The sequence below is a fragment of the Rhinolophus ferrumequinum genome, chromosome X (genome assembly GCF_004115265.2).
Source record: "Rhinolophus ferrumequinum isolate MPI-CBG mRhiFer1 chromosome X, mRhiFer1_v1.p, whole genome shotgun sequence".
In the NCBI taxonomy this organism is placed as follows: domain Eukaryota; kingdom Metazoa; phylum Chordata; class Mammalia; order Chiroptera; family Rhinolophidae; genus Rhinolophus; species Rhinolophus ferrumequinum.
In genome coordinates, this window is record NC_046284.1 from 119136221 (window position 1) to 119151950 (window position 15730).

Genomic DNA, 15730 nt, shown 5'->3' on the forward strand with positions numbered 1-15730 from the left:
CACTTTTTAACTATGATTCTTTGGATTTATTCGTGAATTATTTTCTAGTTAGAAAATGTGGCTCATGATAACTACCTCTATCAGTAGTTGTGATAACATTGCTGATGAATCCTAAGAATGAGCCTTAAGCATCACAGATATTCCATAATGTTTGTTGGCTTTATGTTTTCATGTTTCAGTATATCAGTTTGACCCCTCCTTGTATGTCTTTATTCCAGTGGTGGTCTCCATCTACCTGCCTCTATTCTTCAACACTTAACATTCTTCTCTAGGACGTGACCTCATTGTTCTTTGCCTCCTGTTGTGTCTGCCTTGGGCTTTGGCACCTGTACACTTGTAAACCATCTTTGTTATTCTATTCAAGGGTGGAAAGCCGAGAACAAACTTTTAATGCTGCAGGCCTTCCTAAAGTGAGACTTGGATGCAATTTTTCTGCATCATTAAATCACCTATAGTAGATATGTTCGCCTACAAGCTGAATCAAACTGCAAAAAGGTTTTAAATTTAGTAACATCAAAAAAACCCAAAAGGAGAGAGGGACTCAAGCTTTACATTGTAGAAGATGCATATGCTTTGGAATCAAGTGTTTGGCTCTGTGTTCTTGTTCAGAAGTAATTATGGATAGCACCGGGGCTACTCCTTAACTCTTGAGTCTACTTCTGCTCATAAGCTCCCAGCGGGCAGGACCCACAGCCATCTTGTTTTCATCATTGTATCCTAGCACATAGCAAGCTGCCTGATATGAATGAATGAATGAGTGAATGAATCTATAAAACAGGGCCAGTTATTCCTACCTAACATGGTTATTACAGGGATAAAATGAAATAATGTAGTAAAAATATTAGCCCATTTCCCATCTCAAGGTGAACACACAACAATTGCTAATTCCATTTCTTCCCACTCACTAAATGGATGCAAATGGATTATATAATACAATATTCTCAAGCCACGCTAATATACAGGTCTTTGGTATGATTGTATATGTGTGTTTATAAAATTACGTTAAATAAGCAAAACTCTTCACTAAATTCAAGCTTAAGAAAGTTGACCTACTACTTATGAGAAATCTAAAATTAAAATCCCTTTTAGTAGCAAATTATCTGTGTCAAGAGAATGGTAAAGGAAAATTCCCTCTGAACAGGATCCATTTTTCAGACTCTACAAGGTGACCCCTCTGTCCCTCACCAAAACACGCAATTCAAGGGTCCATCAGACTTTCCCAGAATACAAAGCCAAGAACTCCAACAGTCAACTCTGGAAAGGCACCGCTTGATTCCAAGAATTAGAGCACAGCTGATAAATGAATGGTTTTTGAGCTGTGCTCTGAAGGGTGGTAATTGGTATTAAAATAACAAGATTCCAGAGCCAAACGCATTTAGAAAATCCTGAGCTGACCAAAGTAAACCACGTCGTGTTTCTGTGAGACCTCACCGTGTTTCCCCATGGTGATGTGCACTGTATACTGCCCACCTGAGAGTCCCATTTAAGTGCCATTGTCAGGGGTCAGGCATGGGGGGAGGATATTAGGCGGGAAGGGTTGGCTGTTTGGCAGAAACCCTGTGAGCAGTGCAGCTCTAGACTTAATCCACCTTCTGGAAAACTGACCCCATTTGCTGCTAGCAACTGTCGTGGAGATTAGGGACGTCAAACTAGAAACAGAAAGAGGGAGTAATGCGCAGTCCGCCCTCTTGAGCATCGAGCTGGGACATAATGCCTCTATTTGCCCCAATATGTTAAGAGCTTAATACACACACACACACACACACACACACCACAGGTATGAGTGTGAAGGCAAGGAATTGAGAAAGTGTCATAACACTGATGGCCCAGGTGGATTTTGGCAACTTATCTGAAAGGCCAGAAGATGGGTAACAAGGATTTGGGGAATAAAAACATGGCCTAAAATGTTGAATTTGGCCGATCTCCCCTTGCCTGTCACTCCAATTAAAAATTTGAAATTGTAGCCAAAGATAAATATCTTTCCGTCAAAAAACGTGTTGGTGTTAAAAGCTGCAGTAATCTCCAAAGAGTCTTGCTGTCAGTCTTTGCCTCCCAGACTTAGGCACTTTCGTTCTTTCCATTCCCACTCCAAAGTTCTCGCCATCAAAATGGCAGGCATTTTTAACAGTGTCATTTGACTAAAGCATGTTTTATTTAATTGTTGGTGGACCATTGAATCAGGAGAAACTTGGGAATTCAGTCTATTTTGGATGAGCCTGAACAGTCTTGTGCCACTAAACAGGAAGTGCTAAAGCAAGCTTATCTGTTCAGAGCAATCGAAATCGTCTGTGCCGTGTGCATGGCAAAGACATGCAATCGAAAATTAGGCCATTGTTCCAGAGTAACTCATTGCAGTTCTCCTACTGGACATCGTGGAACAGAATTTATTGGAGTTTCACTTTGAACTTTTTATTTGAGGCATTCACATGGCGCTGTAGCATTTCTTTTAACTTTTCTGCATTGATGCAAATATTTTAGACTCTTCAATACATGGCATACTTTAAGGATTTAGTAAATATTTGTTGAATAATCCTAGGATCTTTCTGAGTTTTAAGGAGTTGTTGTATTTATGGGTCATAAGGAAAGCATTTTTTAAGTACAGTTTCACCATCTGTGAAAAATGCCTAGCAACCATCCCTTAATCCATTGGTTTAAATTAGCAGTTGTTAGTCACGATAATTAGCCCAATTCCTTAGGGTGCAATATTTAGCCAACAGAATCACAACTCTTCTATTCATTGTTTCTTGGGGAAAGGGTCAGGTGGTGAATTGAGATTCTCCAATCTCATTCAAACACTTGAAACTTTTCTTTCCAGACGTTATGCCTCTTTAAACTTTAATCTATACATCCTAATATCATTCCGATTATTATACTGTTAATTATCCTCTCTACTTTCTTTTCTATACAGCACTGAAAATGCGCCAGAAATGGCCATTATAGAAACTTTAAGGATTTTGAGCATTTCACAGGTGTAAGTTTTTTATTGAGGTAAAATTTGCATAACATAAAATTAACCATTTTAATGTGTACAACTCAGTGGCATTCAGCACACTCACAATTTTGTGCAATTACTACCTCTGTCTAGTTCCAAAAGATTTTCATCACCCTGTACCCATTATGCAGTCACTCTCCATTGCCCCCTCCCCGAGCTCCAGTCTGTTTTTTGTCTCTAGGAATTTGCCTATTCTGGCAAGTTCCTACAAATAGATCATAAAATGTGTGGCCTTTTATGTTGTCTTCTTTCACATAGCATAAGGCATTCAAGGTTCATTCACGTGGCATGTGTCTTCAGTGCTTCATTCCTTTTCATGGATGAATAATATTCCATTGTATAGATATACCCACAAAGGTAATTTTTGTAGCCAAGATAGATAATCTTTATAAAATCAGAAGTTTTAAGAGCCCTAAGAAGTGCAAGGGGAGATATAGCTCTTGGCATAACTAGGTTTGACATTTTTCTAAATTAAATGGAAGCGTACAGAGCTAGAATTCTCCTCCTCGTTGCTGCCAGCTAGCTTTGTGGCCTTGTATAAATGAGCATCAATGCCCTTAACTAGAAAATAAGTAACTAGATTTAGAGCTAAATCATTTCAAAGTCGTTTCCTTGCTCAAAAATTCCCTACACAGTACGGTACACATAGTAGATCCTTGCTAGTGTGTACTGAACTTAACAAAATACCAAAATCAACAAGATTACAAGTCTAGCCTAGTTTGATATGTTCAGAAATGGTTTGCATCGTGCCACAATTTTCTTGTTTTTAAGAGAATCACTTGCATTTTTTAGTTAGTCAAAATGATCTGCTATTAATAACTGAACTTTTCAAATCAATTTGAGAGTCTATACCAGGAGATTGATCCTTACCAGTACCTTGCTTTATGGTTTATAAATGACAACGCTAACTAGCAACCCTAAATGAAGAGGAGAAACGGTGCATCCATTGGGAGGATTTGTGAGAAAGCTCATGAATATTTTCCATGGCATCTGCTGGGAATATGGTGTAAGAAAATGAATACGAGGAGAATGAAAACGAGCCAGACACAACTCCTTTTTTAATGTTTATTTTAGAGAGAGGTTAGTAATTGATTAAACTAATCCAATATCTGGAAACATTCTTTTTTCATCTTCACTTTGCCTTTTATGCAGTTCGAAGTTTTGGAGCCTCCTCTTTGAAGTGGAGCAGGGTCGAGTCTGAAAGGAACAAACAGTTTCCCAGACAGATGTGTGAAGAAACGCCTGGAGCTATGTGCTTCTCGCTTGGGTTAGATGTGATGGGGCCAGGCTGTTAAATTCACAGCAACATGAAATATGAATATTCTTTCACCTCCATGGGGAATTTCCCCCCCCCCCCATAGTAAAAAGGAAGGGGGAAGCCATTCTGCTGTTTTTTCCAATCCCTTTGCCTTTTCTTTAAGCTTGAATTCATTTGCATTGTGTTGCTGAGTTGTGCTATTCTGACATTCTTTTTAAACTCATGTGTGAAAACAGCACTGATTTTTTTGATGATACTTGTTTTCTTTGTATTTTTTCATTCCTATGCAGGTATGGTGAAAGCCATCTTGACATTTCTAAAGAGTAGTTTTGTTTGAATTACAGAGTCTCCATGGCAACTGCTTCATCCCAGGTCCTAATTCCTGAAATCAACCTCAACGACACATTTGATACTTTTGCCTTAGATTTTTCCCGAGAGAAGAAATTGCTAGAATGTCTGGATTATCTTACAGGTATTGTCTTTTGTGTTTCCTTTGCTATTGTGTATATTCAGTTGTACAAATACTTTGCCACCAGATCAATTTGCTAAAAGCCAGAGATGTAGGCTTCTGATTTAGGAATGGAGTCTGATATTCCTGAAAATATTTTTTGGCACTCTTTTTCTTCAACCAAACTAACAGTCCAAAACCAAATTGGGATCACAGAAAAAAAGAGAATCTGGATCATTAAAAGCATACTTCCACCATTTCCCTCACTCTCAGAATGTGGGTAACACAAATAATAGCTCTGTTGGCCATCAAAGAGATACATAGGGTAGCGTGGCTCTTTTCCATTTCATGTCACCAAAGCATCTGACTCTCACAGTGCCTTGGCAGAGAAAACAATGGCAGCTAACTTGGACGGGGTGTGTATCCTGCTCCAGCTCTTTGTATTTGTAACCTTGTTTAATCTTCACAACATCAAACTGAGGTAAAGTATTATAATCCTCATTTTGCAAATAATGGAGGTCATCCATCTTACTGGAGGTCAGATAGCTAGGGAGTGGCAGCAGTACAGACCCAAGCTCGAATCTGTACAGCCTCCAAAGACCTCTGCTCTTTCTAGTAAAAGACTGAATTTCATCTTGGCAAAGGTCACCATGGCAAACATCCCCAAAATCACACTTGAATTCCTGGTGCCATGTTTCAATCTTCTGCTTTTTGATAGGCATTTTTTTTGGGGGGGGGAGGGAGTCTAAGCTTAACAACCAACAACGATAAAAGAAAACCTCAGGCTACTCCTGTTTCTAACCATACTTCCAAATTTTTCTTTGCTGATATCCTCTAAAGTGGGAACTAAAATGATTTGCTGGTAGAATATGGACTGTTTCGATGACCTTGTTTGTGGTAGCCAAAGCCACTGGTGCCTATGGCTTCAGGAAGACTCCATATGTACAGTGAAGCCAGATGTGCACTGAACTTAGGACATGTAGTCCTCGAGAGACCACAGCCCTAACTGAGCACAGCATCAGCTTCTCAGCTCAAATTCTTTGTGTGTGTGTGTGTGTGTTTGTGGGAAAGTGGTTGGGAAAGGTGGAGCAGGAGAGAGGGAGCATTGTGTGATGTTTGTTTTTACAGTTTGTGGATACGAAAGCAAGGAGTTCTATATTCAAGGAGCATTGTATACCCAGAAGCTCAGTTTTTTTCTTTGCAAGGACCCAAGATACTATTTTTAGCCTTTCTGTATTAACGAGAGGCAAGTCTTCCCACAAACTTATCTTATGTAATTCTTCTTTCAAGCCATACAACTCCTACCATGTTTCCCCGAAAATAAGACCTAGCCAGACCATCCGCTCTAATGCGTCTTTTGGAGCAAAAATTAATATAAGACCAAGTCTTATTTTACTATAACACCCGGTCTATAATATAATATAAATATAAATATAAGACCGGGTCTTACATTAATTTTTGCACCAAAAGACGCATTAGAGCTAATGGTCTAGCTAGGTCTTATTTTCGGGGAAAACACGATTATTAAGGAAGAAAGAAATCGACTCACAAAGCATTTACCATAAAGAACCAAACTTAGTTTCAAATATTGATGAATATACTGCCCTCCCTTTTTAAGCTTTTGACTCTGAGATTTATCTAAATTAACACAATCCACTAGCACTTTCTGCGATGATACAAACATTCTATATCTGTACTCTCCCATATGGTAGCTGCTAGCCACATACAGCTATGGAAAACTTGAAATGTGGCTAGTGAGTTTTTATTTTTATTTAACTTTAATTAAATGTCATTGAAATTTAAAAAGCCACATGTAGTTCGTGGCTACTGTATTAGACAGTGCAGGTCTAGACTTTCTCTGACTGAACTGTTTTTCATGATGGTATCCCATTAAAAATCTCCTTCCTTATGTCATTTGGGAATGAGAATGGTTGCAGCAACAGAAAATCCAATGAGCAGTGACTAAACCCATCAAGGAGTATTCATTCATGAATCAGGAGAACAGAGGCATGTGATCCAGGGGTGGGCAATGGGTCAGCGATGACCTCAGACCCCAGGCGCTTTCTCTTTTTCTACTCTGCCCTATTCACTGTGTTGCCTTTTGGCCACATGATCACAATCTGACTGCTCCACCTCCAAACATTACACTCTAGTTATAGACAAAAAGAGAGGGGCAGAGGGGAAATGATGACAGAAAGCTGTCAGCCAAGTTTGTCTTTGTTTATCAGGAAAACAAAAGGCTTGCTCCAAAGACCCATCTAGCAATCTTCCACTTGTGTCTTGTGGGCCAAATCCATGTCACAAGTTCAAGCCCAAGGGCAGAAAATACTGAAAAAAATGTTTGTCGGGGCACATGGCCATTCTGTACAAAATTGGTGTCTTGTTGACAAGAATATGTCCTCCCCATTTCCCAATAATTGTTGAATGGTATTTCGATGATGTATGTCCATTCTAATCTCCATGTGAATGCCAAAGTACTGAATAAAGGGGAAATTGTGAAAGTAGTTTGCACTGACTAGTAACGTGAACACCATACATCATCCCGATGGCTGTTTATGCCAAACTATAGACCATATGGGGTACCTGCTATTATGCCTTCTTAGCTGTCAACTTCAAATACAAATTTGACCCATTTCTAGACATAACATCGATCGTGGCCATAACATACGATGCTTGGCTGATACTGCCAAGTCCAAATAGTTTATCAGACATTTGTAAGCAGGAAATGAAGTGTTTGTGGAGTATTAGACCACCAATTTGTGTGTCCTATTTATGACAGAGGCACGAAAATAACAATTCTGGTACTGATTCCATGAATATTGAAATTGGCAGCATGCTGCTGTTCTCATTTACAGTAAATTGTGTATTGACTTTTCAGGACAAACCCATTGGGTTTATAATCAAAACAGGGTTAGCCTGCCTGGCTGTAAAAACAAGATTTTTCCCCCCTATGACATGTCTCTAAGTGGTATGTCAAGTTAATAACCTGGAGAGGTGACATTTCTTCCCTGATTGCAGCTACTGCCATGTGTCTCTCAGCTACTTGCCTAATTTGAACATAAGTTTTATTTATATTTAATAATATATTGCAATGCAGAAAGAACACAATCTTTCCACAATGATCGGTGGAGAAATAATTCAATGAACTATTTAGATTATGGGAGAATAAGTATTTCTCCACTGATCTATGGCAGGGATGACCCCACACTAACAGGGACCACACAGAAAATAAAGCATGTTTTACGAAGCAGCTGGGCCTCCCCCATGGAATGTATCTCCTGATTGGTGTCACTGATTCACCAACATCCAAGTCAGCACATGACACTAAATCTTGCATGTGGCTAGTTCGGGAGACAGACGTATAAATACATATTCCAGAAAGAATGCTCTAAAGGCTCTGTAGAGCACCCCCTATTGTAATGCACACCTTAATGCAGTGCCTGCCACATATAGCTATTCAATAACCAATAGACAAAGTGGGGCTAATTGACCTTATACAGCAGACATAAAAGTTACTTACTTTGTATGATATTTGTCCTGCATATATGTTTTCAGGTGGCAAAGTGAAGAATACTAAAATAATCAGTTTTAAGTTGACCATTTTCATAAACTTTCCCTCTCTGTGGGTTTGTTTAGGACTCAAGAATCCTAATGAAAGTTTAGAGCAGGAAAGAGCTCTGCAATAGTGTAGGCAAAGGTTGCTACTAACCTGTAGAACACAGGTATGTTTCTTCTCTTGAAGTTAGGTTCTGGTGTACAGAGAGTGGAAATGAAGGTCTGGATCGATTCTCTAAACCAGGGGTCGGGAAACTTTGACTTTAAAGGGCCAGATGGTAAATTTTTAGGCTGTACAGGACATATGGTCACAACTACTCAACTCTGCTGTTGCACAAAAGCAGTCATAGACAATACATAAATGAATGAGCCTGGCTGTATTCCAATAAAACTTTATTTACAAAAACAGGCAGTGGGCCAGATTTGGCCCATAGCCATAGTTTGCCAACCTCTGATCTAAAATATTATTGCTAGTGCAAAGCAATCACTGCTTCGTCTTTTTCTTGCTCACAAACTCTTCTCATAAAACCAGTTACTGAAATCAATCCAGTAGAAGTCAACTTAAAATCATTATTTTCATAGGATTTAGACTTCTCTGCTCCAGAATGTGTTCAAGACATAAAACAGCAACCTTCTCCAGCAATAAAGTTAACCAAATGCCAAGGAATCATGTTTTCCTTGGGGAAGGAAAATGTACTTCTTAGATATGATGGATTGTTAATCACGTTCTTAATTTGAAATATTACCTATAAATTGAAATACGAGAAGAAAATAAGGCCACACTAATATTTTTTATAAGGCATCAAAACATCTAATGAAAGAAAATTTTCAAACAGTTATTTGGCTGATTTGTCATGGGATAAAAAAAGCTTCAGTATTTTTCCAATTGGGTACAATTTTAAATATAAAAATATGTGGCATCATGTAGCTCAGAGGTTGGCAAACTTTGGCTCACAGGCCAAATCTAGCCCTCACTTGTTTTCGTAAATATGGTTTGACTGGAACCTGGCCACGTCCATTTGAGTACAAATTGTCTCTGGCTGCTTTCATGATGCAGAAGCAGAGTTAAGTCGTTGCAACAGAGCCCACAAAGCCCAAAATATTTACCATCTAGCCCTTTACCAAAAAGGTTTGCCATCCCCCCAATGTGGATGAAATTACAAAAGTTTATCTTGTTTATTTTTTGTTTAACATGTTTTCTTTCATGGAAGAGAGAGTACTGTTTGTTTAACCTCCTAAATATGCTTTCAGGATAAATAGAGATAAGTCCCTACTGGCAGGCTGAAGTCACACTACCCGTCAAAAATCACAGTGATAACAAGCCAACCAAACGTTGTTTGGATTGGGATCACCACCTCTAGGATAGTAGTCCTCATGGACCTGTTTAGAAAGGCCTGCTGTGACTGTCAAACATCTCTGAAATGTATGCCAGAGGTGTCTGCTTCTTCATTGATGAACATTCTTGATGCCCACAGCTCCCAACCCTCCCACAATTAGAGAAGAGCTCTGCACGGCTTCCTACGACACCATCACTGTTCACTGGACCTCCGATGATGAATTCAGTGTGGTGTCCTACGAGCTCCAGTACACCATATTCACCGGACAAGCCAATGTTGTTAGTGAGTATGGCACCCCTATCGATTTCTCTGTCTGGTGACTGTTTTCAGATTGCATGTCTGAATTTAAACATCAGAGAAGACAAGGAAGGAAAGAATGCGTAATATTTATTGGTTTGTCCTTTCTAACCAAGAAGAAAATAGTACTCACTTGTACTATACGAGTAAAAATAACTGGCCAAATAATGATGAAAATTAATGATCGCTAGCAAATCAGAGACACGAATCTTACAAACACTGCTAAGAGATAAAAGCAAGAAACAAAAGAATATACCATGGTACCTCGGTTTTCTAACGTAATCCGTTCTGGAAGACCGTTCGAGTTCTGAAATGTTCGAAAACAGGCACAGTTTCCCCATAGAAAGTAATGCAAAATGGATTAATCCATTCCAGACCTTTAAAATCAATCCCGAAAACTGCAAATTTAGCATGAATTTTACTATCTAATGATACCATAGATCCATAAAATTTATGGCGTTCGTAAGCCGAAATGTTCGTCAATGGAGACGTTCAAAAACCGAGGTACCACTGTATACTGTATGAGTCCATTTATATATTCATAACTTAAAGATAAAAATAAACTATTTCATTTAGAGATGCATACATAGGTGTGAGAACTATAAGTAAAAGTCAGGATGATGGGTACCTCTGGGATGGCTGGGGAGTGGCACCAATGGGAAAAAGTATATGGTGGTTCGTGGGGTTAACATTTTTTGGGTGGGAGTTACATGGTTTAGTCGTTGTGTCATACATTTAATTTTCTGTACTTTTCTGAGTGCTATTTCAATGTTTTTTAAAAAAGGATTAATAAAATGAATAGACAAAGAACACCAAATACATGGTTCCGTTCGGAGACGAACAGGCCCATCATTTAGAATGTTAGTAATTGGCCCCTGTCTGGGAACAATTTCAGACCTTACTTGAAACAGAGAGATCCCTCTCTCACTGGGGCCCATGAGCTATTTGGTATCGGAGACAATTCGATGATCTCAAATAGCAGCAGTAGCTGTCTGGAGAGATGGTAGCAGAGAAAGCACTCCTCCCTATCCATAGAGTTAATTAAATTCAGTTGAGTAAATGGCACAGGACCAGATTAAATGGCTTTTCAAGGAAGCAAGTTTGAAACTTATTTAGCAAATAAAAATATGTCAAAGTAGAACAGAATAGAATAGCAGTCACTTTTCAACAAAGAAATGTTTTAAATAAATCCGTATCAACTTAATGCACTTTTATTGTATTAACCTTTTGTCTCTTAACTACACTGTTCTTTCCTAGCACAAGTAAATCTAAGGCATGTGATACTTAAAATAGAAATTTGATTTAGGATTAATTAAAAGAAAGGTGCAGAAAGACCCTGCTTCTAAGCGACTAAAGTTTAAATGATCCATACCAACAAATGGTTCCCCCTGCCTTCCTTATATCCCCTTTTCCCAGCTTCCCCTCGCTAAACCCATGCCCTTCTACTACCTAATTGCCCTGCCTTGGAAACTTTTATTAAAATCTCACCATTTTCCAAGAACGTATAATTTTGGAGTGAAAGAAGGAAAAAAAATGAAACATTGAGAACAGCTTTGGTAAGCTGCCTGAGTAGGTAGGAAATATAGAGGGGGGCAGAAATGGTGGGTGCAACAAAAAGGTCTTGGGGGAAGTGATGATTAAAGTTAAGTCTTGAAAGAGAGTGGGTAAATATCAGCAAGTTAAAGGGATAGCACCACACAGCTATGTCATCGTAAGCAAACCTATAGAGACAACATGGTAGGGCATATTGGGAGATCTCATCTAATTAATCCTGGCTGGAGAGTTGAGTGAGGAAGGGGAGACAGTGAGAAATGAAGATAGAGAAATACAAACCCATTCTGGTTCAAGAAGGCACATGTTCTTAATCATCAGTCACTTAATCCTAACCCACAGATGAGCTAGACCACGGAGGTCCACCCAGGCCACACCATGTTTGGATTTTACCCTGTGGGCTTGGGAGTCATGCAGAGCAGTAGAGTGACCAGATGTACAATTAGAAGCTGAATCGGGCAGTACTGTGGAGGATGGAGTAGTACAGGGCAAGACTAGAAGCAGAAACATGAACCAGGAGATTTGTAGTAACTGACAGAGGCAAAGATAGCCAGGACCTGCAAATGGCACTAGAATGGAGAAGGAAAGGAGAAGATAATTCCAGAAAGCCTTCTCTACCTCTGGCACATATTTCCAGGAAACATCATTACTGTCCTCAGATATTTGAAGTGCTTTAGGGGGCAAGTCTGAGAAGCATAGGTATAGCCATGGTTAGCCATCATTTCGTCCTCCTTCCAGGATTTTGGATTCTTCTGGTATCGTTCCTTACCCCAGTTCTACATTCCCTGCTACAACTCATGAAGAAGTAGTAATTCTCTGAAATCTTTCATCTTAGTGAGTAATGCATGAACACTAATGATATATAAAATGTATACAGTGAAAATTGGATGTTTTTAATATACCAGCCACCAAAGGGTCCAGAGTTACCCACTGCACCAATTCCATTTCTCATGCACCTTTCCTGACACAATCTATTTATAGTCAAGGATACACATACACTCACACACGCATATATACATTTTTAGGAACACAAAAGGTAGCATTGCCATACACAGTTCTTTACATTGCCTTTTTTCACAAAATATTGTACTAAGAGACTGTTCTATTTTAGCACAAATAAAGAACTACTTCATTCCTTTTTGAGGCAGCATAGTATCCTATTGTAAAAATGTAGCCTAATTTATTTATCTCATCTTCTATTGATGTGTATTTAGTTTGTTTCCAGTCTTTTGCCCTTATAAACTATGCCTCAGTTAATATACTTGAATGACTCTCATTTCACACATGGGGAATTACATCTATAAATTGATCTCTGGAGATGGAATTGTTAGGACAGAAATTATTTGCACTTTAATTTTGGTTGACATTGCCAAATTGCCCTTCAGAGAGAGGTGACATGATTTTTAAATGCATTTTTTCAGGAGTATGAGCTTATATTTCACAGATCTAGGATGCATATACCATAAACTTAACATGAAATTAAAGTCTAGAAAGATTATGCTTCACCACAAACCTGAAATACAAATAATCACTAGGTAGTATAATCTAATTATAATTAGTATAATCACTAATATCATACTAAATAGTCACTCTTTCACTTATTTTCAATTGAGAGCAATTTTGCCCCCAGAGAATATTTGATCATGTCTGGAGACATTTTTTGGTTCTCAAAACCTAGGGGAGGAGGTGCTACTAGCATCTCGTGGGTAGATACTAGGGATGATGGGAAATATCCGACAGTGCACAGGAACATCCCCCCCACACACACACACAACAGAGAATTATCTGCCCCAAAATGTCACTAGGGCTGAGGTTGAGAAACCCTGATTTAAAGCAAGGTTAAACAAATAGCATTTACATGATTACACTCTAAATACTGAGAATATAACTGAACACACTAACCCACACAGTACTATGCTATACAGCATAGAAGGAAAAATACAACAAAAAGAAGCAAGTATAATTTATTTTTGCTTCACTTAAGGAATTACTACCTCAATGTTGTGGGATGGCTATTTCTAGCATATTGGATAAACTGAACCAGATTTTATCAAACATTCATTTGCAAAAGATGAAATTCAAAAGATGGTCAGAAATTCCAAGGCAGAGGAAAGGAGAGCATGAAGGTCTGAGAAGAGCAGGCAGAAAAAATGGAGGGATGATTCATTGCAAAAAGTGAACTGGGATCAATAAGCATTGTGTCAGACTCAAAAAAACAGAGGTTTCTGAGAACACAGAGGATTGAAAGAAGCAATATCTGTTGATAAGTAAATAATGTAATCAGAAAAAGAAACATTTGGAGTCATTTTATACCTAAAGGAAGCTTCTTGGCCCACATAAGGAATGTTATGTTTCTCTGAAATTATTTTTGCTTGATTCAGGAAAAATTTTATCAGTTGCTGTGTAGGAAATTTCCCAAAACTTAGCCGCTTAAAACAATACCCATTTATTTCAGTTTCCAAGGGTCAGGATTCTGGGCAGTTTAACTGGGTCCTCTTCTTAGGGTCCATAAGGCTGAAGTTAAGGTATTGGCTGGGCCACATTTTCATCTGGAGAGCCAATTAATGAAGAATCCACTTCCTAGCTCCCTCAGATTGCTGTCAAAATTTATTTCATTATGGTTGTGAAATTCATGGCAGCTTACTCAAGTCTTTCACCTCTAAAACCTCCTTTAAAGGGTTCACTCGATTAGGTCAGACCCACCCAGAATAATCTCCCTTTTGATTAACTCAAAGTCAACTGATTGGGGAACTTAGTTATACCTGCATACTCCCTTTACTTTTGCCATATAATGTAATACCGCAGGAAAGATAAAGGTAAGGAGACTTTTGCCCTTTGCCATATTGTTAGTTAGATGTCCTGCACACTCAAAGAAAGGGGATTACACAAAGTTATGACCAGTATGGAGTGGGAATCATGGGGGCCACCCAAGCATGTTTCCACCACATATGGTTATCTCTCTCCTGAAATTTCTTGAATCAAATTATCATGGGCATTTGGACAGGACTGGTGGGCCCTGTGTCGGTTGGCTTTTGCCAAATAGCCAACGACCACAGAACCTAAGTAACATAGAACAATAAATATTTATTGCTTGTGTGTGTGTGGAATCAGCTCGGGGTTTGCTAGGAGATCCTGCTGGTCTTGGTTAGGCTCCCTCACACATCAGGCTGATAACTGGGGCAACTCAACTGCTACACAGCGCTCTCCTGCGATCAAGCGCAAGCACGTTCTGGTGAGCGCCGAGGTGAAGGTGGAAGGGCAGGCCCAGTTGCACACGTGCTTTTTAAGCCCCTGTCTTTGTCATGTTAGCTGACATGCCATTGGCCAAGCAAGTCCATGAGTTAGCCCAGTTAGAATGAGAGAGCCTACAAGGTTACATGGCAAAGGGCGTGGATACAGGAAGGAGTAAGGAAGTGGAGCCAGAACCCTAACTGAATACCAGCTCTTCGCCCCACCCCCAAAACTAAAGAGAGATACCTATTCCTTGAAACTTAGAGTTTCTCAGCTGGCTAATTGTGGCTAACTTGACTTCCATGCTGTCGGCATGGAAAATAATACCAAAACAAGATGCAAAAATGGAATAGATGAGAAAGAGCCATGCCTACAGAAATCTAACTACAGCAACACTGTTGAACATAATGAACTCAGAGCTTTATGCTAGCTGATTCCAGAGGTGTTTTGTTCTCAGAAAACGGATGCTACAAGAAAATAAATGCAAATGGCTTAATGGAGATGATGGACTTGCCTTATTTAATGCATGGGTGCCAGAAAGGCCCGTTCTCCCTGGATGGATGGTAAACAGTAAAACTACAGGTGCTCATCTAACTGGGATGCTCTCATCAGCTTGTTAGTATCGGGATTTGTTCATCTCTTTAATGTTCATTAAACCAATGTAGTCAAGTCCTAATATCTACAGGATCAAATTGCAACAAGGAAAGAATTTAGATGAAAAGGTAACTGAGATGCAAGCATTTTCAAATTATTTTCTTCTTAAATATTATCTATATTTGTAGTGACTGAGGGAGACCTGGATTTGAATCCCAACTTTGGACCTCACTAGCGCTATAATTTTGGGCAAATGATTTAACGTCCTCTGAATCTATTTTCTCATCTGTAACAAGAGGTAGTGTTTTAACCTCACAGAGTTAAGATGTCAGAAGTAAAGGCTTTAGCTCTGTTTGCCACAGTGGTAACACACAGATATTGAAAGTTATTATTTTTACAAAAATAAACACAGACTATACCCACCCTGTTGCATTGTTTAAAAGCTGATATTTTTTGTCATATGATAA

At 39.0% G+C, this 15730-nt stretch overlaps 1 protein-coding gene across 7 annotated transcripts in view; it reads left to right on the forward strand.

The window, feature by feature from the left end:
* The window catches only part of MID1 (midline 1), a 324586-nt gene that overhangs the window by 296510 nt on the left and 12346 nt on the right, over positions 1–15730 (forward strand). For all 7 annotated transcript variants that reach the window (XM_033115987.1, XM_033116002.1, XM_033115995.1 and 4 more), the window contains exons 6-7: positions 4595–4722; positions 9729–9872. In XM_033115987.1, the coding sequence (XP_032971878.1) occupies positions 4595–4722; positions 9729–9872 (272 nt within the window). The remainder of the gene's footprint in view (positions 1–4594; positions 4723–9728; positions 9873–15730) is intronic.